Source organism: Diaphorina citri, unplaced genomic scaffold (assembly GCF_000475195.1).
Source record: "Diaphorina citri unplaced genomic scaffold, Diaci psyllid genome assembly version 1.1 scaffold553, whole genome shotgun sequence".
Classification (NCBI taxonomy): domain Eukaryota; kingdom Metazoa; phylum Arthropoda; class Insecta; order Hemiptera; family Psyllidae; genus Diaphorina; species Diaphorina citri.
In genome coordinates, this window is record NW_007377987.1 from 7150 (window position 1) to 19807 (window position 12658).

At 35.1% G+C, this 12658-nt stretch overlaps 1 protein-coding gene across 1 annotated transcript; it reads right to left on the reverse strand.

Annotated features, from left to right (window-relative positions):
• Positions 1 to 3812: 3812 nt before the first annotated feature.
• Positions 3813 to 12405, reverse strand: LOC103510000. Its single transcript, XM_017444393.1, has 5 exons — positions 12081 to 12405; positions 9812 to 10284; positions 8774 to 9151; positions 3985 to 4215; positions 3813 to 3839 (listed from the first exon to the last, which is right to left on the reverse strand). The coding sequence occupies exons 1-5, from the start codon at positions 12394 to 12396 to the stop codon at positions 3813 to 3815; spliced, it is 1425 nt and encodes a 474-aa protein (XP_017299882.1). The 5' UTR covers positions 12397 to 12405.
• Between the last annotated feature and the right edge of the window lie 253 nt (positions 12406 to 12658).

Consider the following 12658-nt stretch of genomic DNA (forward strand, 5'->3'; position numbering starts at 1 on the left):
TCCTTCTTTTATCACATTTTTCTCTTCCCCTCCTTTTCCCTTCCCTTAGAACAGACTGCTCCACTACAATGAAGAGGACATAAAGAGAGAGAGAGCCATAAAGAGAGAGTATTGTTGTGAAAGGGAAGAGGAAGGAGGGAGAGAGAGAGAGAGTGGAAGAGGAAGGGCGTAAGAGATGTGCTGTTAAATTGGCTTTTATCAATTTGCATCTAAATGGGCGTTAGAAGCTTCTGGTGTTGTGAAGCAGGGATTCAGGATTTTTTTTTATGACAATCTTGGCGGGAGTAGAGGGGAAAAGGAGGATTTGGGTGGAGGGAGGGGAGAGAGAGACATCTAAGCTGGACTATATTTATGTAGCCTTTTTTTATTATATTTTCATTTTTTGTACCTAACATTAAAATGCTTGCTTTACAAATGACCTAAATAAATTATGACAACGATTGTGTTTTTCTCTTGAGAGATTTTTCTTTTACGAATTGATTTTTATTTTCTTTTAGAGTAAGTAGGTACATGTTTGTACCTATATTGGTTTCAAAATTAAGGTATGTAGGTACCGTTTTAGAGTTTTAAGTAGGTACCTAAGTATTTAATAACTACAAAATATGAAATGTAATAACTACTTACTGTTTGCCATATCTAGTTATCAAAAACATCAGTAATATCTCGTTTCCAAACCACCCATGAGGTAGAGATCCAGTTCGTTTTTCTACCTTCCTACGTGGTATCCCCAAGAATATACTGATAGTATCTTTCTTAGGCCTAATCCACAATTTTTACTTTTTACTTAATTATTTAATTACAAAATATTGAACCTATTACTTACTATTAATTAAATTCTAATTTTTAAGTCTTGAACAGAAATTAAAATATGCCTAATTTACGTATTACGCCTTTCACTTGACATTAGAGACAACAGACACAAATTTATTTTGACAAAGTACTGTATTATTATTAGTTGAATATCTAATCTCCTAAAATAAGAAATAATCTAATATATTATGTATTACCTACTTACTTACATACTTTTTACTTTCTATTACCCTTATTATTTCTTACTTACTTACTTACTTAACTGCTAAAGTCGATTAAACTTCAGAAGATTTCATTTTATTTATCTATTAATCTTCTAATATGAGAAATAATCTATTATCTACTTATTACTTACTTACTTAACTGCTAAAGTCGATTAAACTTCGCAGATTTTATAGATCTACATTTTACGTATCTCTACATAATTCTACTTAGTGGTAAGATGCTTATATCTACAAGAAAAAGTAAAAAAGAAAGTAATTATTACTTACTTACTTAACTGCTAAAGTCGATTAAACTTCGCAGATTTTATAGATCTACATTGTACTATCTCTACATAATTCTACTTACTGGTAAGATGCTTATATCTACATGAAAAAAAAAGTAAAAAAAAAAAAACTTATCAAATCTACTTTAATATTTCTAATATTGGACGAGTTTTGATAACCCAGGTGTCCTTGCCTACTGGGATCCGATAGTAAATTAGGCATACTTAAAATTTCTGTTGAAATAAATAATCTATCTACCTATCTATACTAGATTAATACAGTACTTTGTCAAAATAACCTTGTCAGCTCTTTTTTACACTACACCTGAGAAAAACCCACTTGTTGCTAATCTTTCCCTAGGAACCTGATTGAACATGGGCAAACGCCTCGGGTCACACCTGTCGTGACCTCAAGAGAATTTGGTGACCATTTCATCATTAGGTAGGTACCTCAGGAAAGCACGTCCACAAATTAAAAAAAAAAGTAAAAAAAAATTACTTTCCAACTCCTATAGGAATTAATAATATTTTACTTTGCTTACCCTTACGCTTAATAGGTATAGAACCTAGCGCCCATGAAAGCAATATAAATATATTATTACCCTATCAACCTGACTTATAATACTCCAATCACAATATACGCAATATAGAACCTCTCACAATCACAAGTTGAACTTCAGGGTATTCAGGGTATTTCCCTTAAAATAGCTTTTTCTTCTCGAAGTCTTTTCATTTCGTTTAAAATGGGATCCTGAGCTTTGCCCACTTGGACACCATGGAATTTTCCTATCAAATATAAACCCGTTAATTTTGTTACCCTACTCAATGCTACATATGTTAAAGCTCGAGACAATTTTCTCCCACCAAAATCAATACAGAACCCTTACGCTTAGTAGGTATAGAACCTAGCGCCCATGAAAGCAATATAAATATTATTACCCTATCAACCTGACTTATAATACTTATAATAATCACAATATACGCAATACAGAACCTCTCACAATCACAAGTTGAACTTCAGGGTATTTCCCTTAAAATGGCTTTTTCTTCCCGAAGTCTTTTCATTTCATTTAAAATGGGATCCTGAGCTTTGCCCACTTGGACACCATGGAATTTTCCTATTAAATATAAACCCGTTAATTTTGTTACCCTACTCAATGCTACATATGTTAAAGCTCGAGACAATTTTCTCCCACCAAAATCAATACAGATTTCGTTGTAAGTTTGGCCCTGAGATTTATGAATGGTTAAGGCTTCACCACAAACCATAGCAAATTGGATCCGAGTAACTTGAAACCCTACGACATTTGTAATATTCAGAATTTGGCGACTAAGATCGATAGGTGTTAGTGTTCTATCTATATTTTCTTTTTCCATGTAAGATTTTTGATGCGTCCGAGCTTTAGCTCCGATATTATCGGGTACAAAATGTAGAAAAAGTTTAAATGGCTGATCTGTGCCTGGTTTAAACATTATTTTTTTTAAAATACCGCAGCAACCATTGCAAAGCCCATCTGATACATCAATATTAGAAGTCAACTGATATTTGATTCCGATTTTAAGAGTTAGTTCGTGAGGTAAACCATTAACCTCTGTAATTTTTTTCTTCTTGATCGAGTTTAAAATTCTAGTTTTGGCTGCTTCACTAGCCTTACCGGCTACGCTATCAAGGGCCACTGAAATATATCCACGTTCGGGATGCTCCCGAATTCTACGTGAATTATACTCATCTACTAAATTATTAGTGGGGAATAAACGCATGGCAGTCACGGGAACTGAACTGGGGGGAACTACTCGTGAGTTTATGAAATTTATGTCGTCCGTACTAATACTACCCGTGGCTATTCTATTCAATACGTTTACAAATTCTAGATCATCTTTTTGTCGCATTACCTCTGTGAGTTCGAAAAATTCAAAACTATCCCATAGGGGATTTCTTTCGATTAAATTCCTAAATTCATTAGAACCAAATTTATAAATAGGAGAGTCCATAACCGGAGGTAACTGATGAAGATCTCCTACTGCAATGACGGAAACAGACCCAAACGGTTCGTTCTTACCCATAATTTGTCTTAACCTACTATCGACCCTATTGAACATTGTACTCCCTACCATGGAAATTTCATGGAGTCCATAACTGGAGGTAACTGATGAAGATCTCCTACTGCAATGACGGAAACTGACCCAAACGGTTCGTTCTTACCCATAATTTGTCTTAACCTACTATCGACCCTATTGAACATTGTACTCCCTACCATGGAAATTTCATCTATAATTAACAATTTCAAGTTGAACAGTTTTTCCCTGATGGTGTTTGCTATATCAGCACTTAACTGAGGCATTTGGTTCGCGAACTGAGTCACAGGTAGAGCAAAAGCGGTATGAAGAGTTACTCCATTTATTAAGAACGCGGCTTTCCCACACGGTGCACAAAGAAGAACCACAATTTTGTCTTTATCCCCACCCGGTAAATTGTCGAAATAATTCGTGACGGATTGATACAGTGCATTCACGACTACACTTTTACCACTACCACCTTTTCCTGAAAGATGTATGTTAAGGGGTACGGCATTAGTCCTAAAGCAGTTGAGAACATGGTCTACAAATTCTCTCTGTCTCCTATTTAATCCATCTAATAAAGCCTGAAGTTCAACTGATGAAATCCTCTTCGGAATTGTATACCTCACTTTCTCTTGCTGATCATTATTACCCCCTATCCCTCCTTGTTCTAAAATATCAACTCGGTAATCGTTAGCATTTTCTACGGGATCCTCTTCCTCAATATCTCTCCCACACTCGACATTTTCCAAAGCCTCCTCTAGTAACTCGTCATTCCTTATACCAAAAGTTTGCCCATTTCTCTCAATAATTTCCAAATTTTCATTGTACAACTTTTCACAATCTTTATTCTCAATATCCTCTCTTTCGTCCCTGAATGGTAAAAGTAATAAAACTTGCTCTCTGTAATAATTCTTGGGATCCTGTGCTAACTTGTTGAGAAGTTGCGGGTTCGATACTCCCCTTTGTCGACAAATTTCCCTTTTTTCGTGACCCGTTGCCAAATAAGCATGTGAATAGTTAATTTCATGTGATTTTTCACGCGGAATCGAATGGTGCTACTTTTAGCACTCTCCGACTTACAGTTGAGAAGTTGCGGGTTCGATACTTCCCTGTGTCAACAAATTTCCCTTTTATTTGTGAACCATTAACAAGTAAGCATGTGAATACTTGAATAGTTGATCCCATGTGATTTTTCACCCCGAATCGAATGGTGAAACTTTTAGAACTGTCCAATTTACAGTTGAGGAGTTGCGGGTTCGATAATCCCCTGTGTCCACAAATTTCCTTTTTATTCGTGAACCGTTAACAAGTAAGCATTTGAATAGTTAATCTTTTTGTGATTTTTGACGCCGAATCGAATGGTGAAACTTTTAGAACTTACAGTTGAGGAGTTGCGGGTTCGATACCCCCTGTGTCAATAAATTTTCCTTTTATTTGTGAACCATTAATTAACAAGTAAGCATGTGAATATTTAATACCGTACGATTTTTCACGCCGAATCGAATCTGAAACTTCTTTGATTAGATAATATGACTTTTGAAACTAACTTACCTCAGCTATTGTTGATTCTGGATCCACTAGAAATATTTTAATTGAGTAGGTAGGGACGATGCTGGTATACATAGGTAAGCATGTGAATAGTTGATCCCATGTGATTTTTCACGCCGAATCGAATGGTAAAACTTTTAGAACTGTCCAATTTACAGTTGAGGAGTTGCGGGTTCGATACTCTCCTGTGCCCACAAATTTCCTTTTTAATCGTGAACCGTTAACAAGTAAGCATTTGAATAGTTAATCTTTTTGTGATTTTTGAAACTAACTTACCTCAGCTATTGTTGATTCTGGATCCACTAGAAATATTTTAATTGAGTAGGTAGGGACGATGCTGGTATACACGATACCGATTCATTCACACAATATCTGCATACAAATATTATTTAAGTACACTTATTGCACTGATTTGAGCACGAATTTTGTGAATAGTTCATTATCTATTACTTTCTATTACCCTTATTTACTTTCTATTATTTATTTTATTTTATTTAAAGTTTTAAGTAGTGTTTGGTATTTGATTATTCATGTCATTTGAGCTACACGTAATAAACCTATCAATAAAATCAACGACATTTTTGCCGGATAAATCATCTGAAGGATCATAGACTGGCGCATTATCCAGCCATAAAAACATATGTTCATGAGGTGAACCGCGAAGTTGAAATTCTACCCTTTGATATGAATCCATAACTTTGTACTCGCCAAAAATACTACTGTCCGACTTTAAAATTTTCATAAAGTTTGAAATTTTATGATCAAAATATCGGGCACACGTTACCGGGTCATTTTTTATTAATTCTGTCTTGTCAAAAGTGCTCAACTCGAAAGCTTCTTTAAGAGTTAATTTTCTTCCTACATTTGCTGCTAAAGCTGATAACAATTCTGGCCACCAGCTTTCGGCACATGAGAGGGTTAAAAACAAAGTGGGTTTTCCTAAAGTACGAACTAACGCGAGTAAATCTTTCTTTTTTTTCTCCCAGAAGGCTGGACTCGAACGGATATCGGATATGAATTTGTAACCGCTGTCAAATTTGACTAAATTATTAATATATTCCTGATTTAAAAGGTCATTAGCCCTAATACTAGACGACCCTCTTTTGGTTTTTCTTAAGCACACATTTATACTGGCAGTAAGCTGCCTTTCAATTTTTTGTTTTGCCATGAATAAAATACGATTCGGAACACAAGATCTACGATCAACACGTCTACATTCAGATTTAGCCCGATCATGATAGGTAATATTTTTTGGGAGATTCAAACCTTGACCACAGAAAATTTTGGGGAAACATAATTCGTCGAAATTTTCAATCAAGTGCCACGGAACTGGTCTTTGGTTTTGGCCGGGAGCTACAATATGGATATTATCATCCGGTATCATAATATCATTATGATTAAGAAGCATAACTTCTTCTTCGTTTTCCTCTTCATCACTGAAGTCTTCTATTTGTTGTCCTATCTGCTCAGAAATTTTTATTACATCTTCTTCTGCTGATCCCTTTTCTATCATCTCATAGAATTCTCCGAATTCTTCTAAGATTAATTCTAAATTATTGCTTTCTCGTTCATCGTTCAATTCGTTTTCAAGATCTTCTTCACTACTTTCAATAATCACGGGTATATAATTTGGTATTTGAAATTTATGTTGAGGAGATAATGCAATATGAGTTATGCCTTTTGAGGTGGATGGTACCGGATTTAGACATTCCTGACATTGAAATTTGGCCATTATTTTTATTCCCACAGAAGTTTCAGCGATGTTTGAAATTTCCGTTTCATGAAGGACTGTTGGGTCGAAATCTTTATCCGTATTCTCGATAACGAAGTCAATACTCTCGGAGTATTGTTCATTATACCTATCTAAATACCTTTCATCTACTTTAATTTCATTTTTAATGTACAGAGGAGTTTTACTTAGAAATTTTAAAGCATCACAAACAACAGCCGGTCTGATAGTTTCGAACATGTAGTGAGATTTATGTTCAATGTGACGTTTAAGTTGTAGTTGAAGTGTATTAGTGTTATCAAATGAACGCGGTAATACATGCAAATTTTCATTTATATCGATAGGAATATTAACGACTGATCCCTTTAATCCCAACTGACCATTAATCGCGTACCTTTTTAACGGTCGAATTTGCATGAAAGGAATATAGGGTGAAACTAGCCGTTCTTCAAGGGGAGATAATTTTTTCAAACATTCTGGTACCTCAACAAATTTTAAACCATTACTAGTTGCGAGTTTAGGAATTTTATTTTTGTAAATGTTATCTCTACATGTACTACATGCATAATCCGAGTTGTAATTTTTTACTTTGCTTAAAATATTAGATTGAATTTTACCTACATTTAATTTTGAAACAGAGTGTTTGAAAAACAGCCCTTCGCAAGAGCAACAGACGAAATCGGGTATATCTTTCCGCGAATTGATAAATTTCAATTTCAAGGATGCTAGAAGAGATTTTTCTGAAATAAGTTTATTATAAACAGAGTGTCTATAATTTAGCACATCGTTACCCCTCTGCACGATTTTAGATAGCCTATCCATTTGTCTTTCCTTTGCTCTATATTCGGGATTTTCTCTGTACCTTGTTACTCTCTTTTTCGTACCCACATTCTCATTTTTCTTATTTTTCGGATTTTCTCTGTACCTTGTTACTCTCTTTTTGGCACCCACATTCTCATTCTTCCTGTATTTCGGATTTTCTCTGTACCTTGTTACTCTCTTTTTGGTACCCACATTCTCATTCTTCCTGTATTTCGGATTTTCTCTATACCTTGTTACTCTCTTTTTGGTACCCACATTCTCATTCCTCCCGTATTTCGGATTTTCTCTATACCTTGTTACTCTCTTTTTGGTACCCACAGCTCCTCTGCACCATTTTAGATAGCCTATCCATTTGTCTTTCCTTTGCCCTATATTCGGGATTTTCTCTGTACCTTGTTACTCTCTTTTTCGTACCCACATTCTCATTCTTCTTATTTTTCGGATTTTCTCTGTACCTTGTTACTCTCTTTTTGGCACCCACATTCTCATTCCTCCTGTATTTCGGATTTTCTCTGTACCTTGTTACTCTCTTTTTGGTACCCACATTCTCATTCCTCCTGTATTTCGGATTTTCTCTGTACCTTGTTACTCTCTTTTTGGTACCCACATTCTCATTCCTCCTGTATTTCGGATTTTCTCTGTACCTTGTTACTCTTTTTTTCGTACCCACATTCTCATTCTTCTTATTTTTCGGATTTTCTCTGAACCTTGTCACTCTCTTTTTGATACCCACATTCTCATTCTTCCTATATTTCGGATTTTCTCTATACCTTATTACTCTCTTTTTGGTACCCACATTCTCATTCTTCCTGTATTTCGGATTTGCTCTATACCTTGTTACTCTCTTTTTGGTACCCACATTCTCATTCTTCCTATATTTCGGATTTTCCCTGTACGTTGTTACTCTCTTTTTGGTACCCACAGGTACCCACATTCTCATTCTTCCTATATTTCGGATTTTCCCTGTACGTTGTTACTCTTTTTTTCGTACCCACATTCTCATTCTTCTTATTTTTCGGATTTTCTCTGAACCTTGTTACCCTCTTTTTGATACCCACATTCTCATTCTTCCTATATTTCGGATTTTCCCTGTACCTTGTTACTCTCTTTTTCGTACCCACATTCTCATTCTTCCTATATTTCGGATTTTCTCTATACCTTGTTACTCTCTTTTTGGTACCCACATTCTCATTCTTCCTATATTTCGGATTTTCTCTGTACCTTGTTACTCTTTCTTTTGTGGCAATTTTTTTTCGTTTTTCCTTCTCTTCTTTTGTTCTAATCCTTTTCATTCGTTCTAATTTCTTTTCATTTACCAGGTCCTTGTTATTTGGCAGTTTTCGAATCTCTCTAACACACTTTTCATCTTCCTTTGCTCTCTGTAATATTCCATTCTCTTCAATACACTCTTCATCTTTTTCTCGCTCATCTTCCTTTGCTCTCTGTAATATTGCATTCTCTCCAATACACTCTTCATCTTTTTCTCGCTCATCTTCCTTTGCTCTCTGTAATATTCTATTCTCTTCAATACACTCTTCATATTTTTCTCGCTCATCTTCCTTTGCTCTCTGTAATATTCCATTCTCTCCAATACACTCTTCATATTTTTCTCGCTCATCTTCTTTTGCTCTCTGTAATATTGCATTCTCTCCAATACACTCTTCATCTTTTTCTCGCTCATCTTCCTTTGCTCTCTGTAATATTGCATTCTTTGCCTTTTAAAATTTTAATTATTAGCTACCTACTTAGCTATTTTAATTATTAGTTCATAATATTAATATTACTTAAAGAAAGTAAAATTCAAAAAGTAAAAAAACGAAAACGAAATTTTTATCTTCCAAGTTAGGTAGGTACTTTACCAAATATCCAAACAACACTCAAAAATCACTGATCGTTAAACGAAAGAAAGTAAAAATAGGTAATTAATACCGAGAAAAGTTCTAGATTCACAATTCACTAAGACAAGAGACTACACACTCCTTTTCATGAATTGCATACAACAAACAACTGAATTTTACTGAATACTGAAATCAGAAGCTACGGTAGGTGCGAAGATGAAGATCTAGAAAAGCGCGAAAGACGTTAAGACGATACATAGAGCGAGAGAGGAAATGCATAACCAATAGAACAAGTTCAAGAGATCACGCGATTCATGTATGCAACGGTTGCGGTTGCGAGTAAGGGAGATAGAAAACTTTTGAAATTCCAATGGAACCCTTTTCCTGAAAGATGTATGTTAAGAGGTACGGCATTAGTCCTAAAGCAGTTGAGAACATGGTCTACAAATTCTCTCTGCCTCCTATTTAATCCATCTAATAAAGCCTGAAGTTCGAAAGATGAATGTTAAGGGGTACATCATTAGTCCTAAAGCAGTTGAGAACATGGTCCACAAATTCTCTCTGCCTCCTATTTAATCCATCTAATAAAGCCTGAAGTTCAACTGATGAAATTCTCTTCGGAATTGTATACCTCACTTTCTCTTGCTGATCATTATTACCCCCTATCCCTCCTTGTTCTAAAATATCAACTCGGTAGTCGTTAGCATTTTCTACAGGATCCTCTTCCTCAATATCTCTTCCACACTCGACATTTTCCAAAGCCTCCTCTAGTAACTCGTCATTCCTTATACCAAAAGTTTGCCCATTTCTCTCAATGATTTCCAAATTTTCATTGTACAACTTTTCACAATCTTTATTCTCAATATCCTCTCTTTCGTCCCTGAATGGTAAAAGTAATAAAACTTGCTCTCTGTAATAATTCTTGGGATCCTGTGCTAATTTGTACCGCCTATATCTCAACACTGCAGCTTTCGTTCTCTTTTTCAAACCTCTCACATTCTCTGTTTCCCCTTCTTCTTCGGCTTCGTCATTTCGTACCTACATTCTCATTCTTCCTATATTTCGGATTTTCTCTGTACCTTGTTACTCTTTCTTTTAGGGCAATTTTTTTTCGTTCTTCCTTCTCTTCTTTTTCTCTAATCCTTTTCTTTCGTTCTAATTTCTTTTCATTTACCAGGTCCTTGTTATTTGGCAGTTTTCTATTCTCTCTAACACACTCTTCATATTTTTCTCGCTCATCTTCCTTTGCTATCTGTAATATTCCATTCTCTCTAACACACTCTTCATATTTTTCTCGCTCATCTTCCTTTGCTCTCTGAAATATTTCATACTGCATAACACACTCTTCATTTGCTTCTTTTTCTCGCTCATCTTCCTTTCCTCTCTGTAATATTGCATTCTCTCTAACACACTGTTCATCTTTTTCTCGCTCATCTTCCTTTGCTCTCTGAAATATTTCATACTGCATAACACACTCTTCATTTGCTTCTTCTTCTTCTCGCTCATCTTCCTTTCCTCTCTGTAATATTCTATTCTCTCTAACACACTCTTCATCTTTTTCTCGCTCATCTTCCTTTGCTCTCTGAAATATTTCATACTGTATAACACACTCTTCATTTGCTTCTTTTTCTCGCTCATCTTCTTTTCCTCTCTGTAATATTTTATCTTGCTTTTTTTCCTTTTCGTCTTCTCTTGCCTTTCGCATATGGAGTTTTCGTAATTTATTCCTTTGTGAAGTTGACATAGCTTTCTTTCTCTTCCTTTTACAATTTTCTGAAGTATTGTGTCCTTTGTCATCTCCATCTTTTTCAATAGGTGTATCCAGTTCTGTTATAACTATTTCCATACCTATACCACCTGTTGCACTATCTAAATCACAGATAAATTCATTATTGTCAATCGTGTCTGTGTCATTGAGGTCAAAAACGAAAGGCGTAATCAAAAATAAATCATTGCTATTCCTACCAAATTTTTTATACAAAAATAACTCTAACTCGGTTAAATTATTGAACTTGCAAGCAACAGATACCCCTCCATAACATGTAATACCCTGATCATCGCAAGAATGAGGATCGTATAGCCAGACACTAGATTCCCCTTTTATTATAGCCCTAGCATAACCCTGACATGTGATAATGCCAAAATTATATTTATGAGAAAAAATATTCAATGCTAGGCCTAGTTTCCCGGAGTTTACACGATTCTGAGATGTTGCGTAAACCACAGTTTGAAATTTAATTTTGTCAGAACCAATTTGAACCAAATTTAAATCTATATCTACAAGATCTAAAAAACGGGGGTCACCTACATCTGTTCTATGAGGATATACCCTACGATGCAAGTCAATACCATTATCTAATATTCTGTCTAGAGTCTCGGAAGTCCAACCCTCAATTGGATAGCGAGATGCTAAGACAAGGCCCATGATGGAATTACTCATACAAAAGGTATTCTACCAAAGTTATATTTATGAGAAAAAATATTCAATGCTAGGCCAAGTTTCCCGGAGTTTACATGATTTTGAGACGTTGCGTAAACCACAGTTTGAAATTTAATTTTTTTAGAACCAATTTCAACCAAATTTAAATCTATATCTACAAGATCTAAAAAACGGGGGTCACCTACATCTGTTCTATGAGGATATACCCTACGGTGCAAGTCAATACCAGAATCTAATATTCTATCTAGAGTCTCGGAAGTCCAACCCTCAATTGGATAGCGAGATGCTAAGACAAGGCCCATGATGGAATTACTCATACAAAAGGTATTCCCCTCTTTTTCAAACCTCTCACATTCTCTGTTTCCCCTTCTTCTTCGGCTTCGTCATCATTCCTTTCATCTATATTACGTATATTGTGATAATATGCCGCAAACTCTGCAAGACAAATATTCTCCAATTTCTTGCTCCTTTTACAATACTTTTTCACTATATCCGCCATATACACATCGTCTGAATCAGGGTCAAGCTTTTCCAAGTCACTCTTATTTTTCAGCATTACAACTCTCTCATCTATAGGACTCGTGTTTATAAAGAACACTTTCCTGCTACTCTTTGACAAGGGCAACGAAAGTAAGAAGTATGTTGCTTCCTGTGTCGACATTAAACTACTATTGAGGAAAACGTTCGAAATCCCTAATAGGCTGCTGAAATCTGCTAACACTAGTCATATTTACCTTCTACCTAACTTACTTTCTATAATTTTAATGCGAGATAAAAGAAAAACTAAATCTAATAATAACCTATCTATGTATCTAAGTAGGTACCTACTTATTTAAAATTAATTATGTGTGGTGTTTGATGAAGTGTTTGTATTTGATGATGATAAAGAGGAAGTGTTTGATGAAATTGTCTTTTTAAATCTT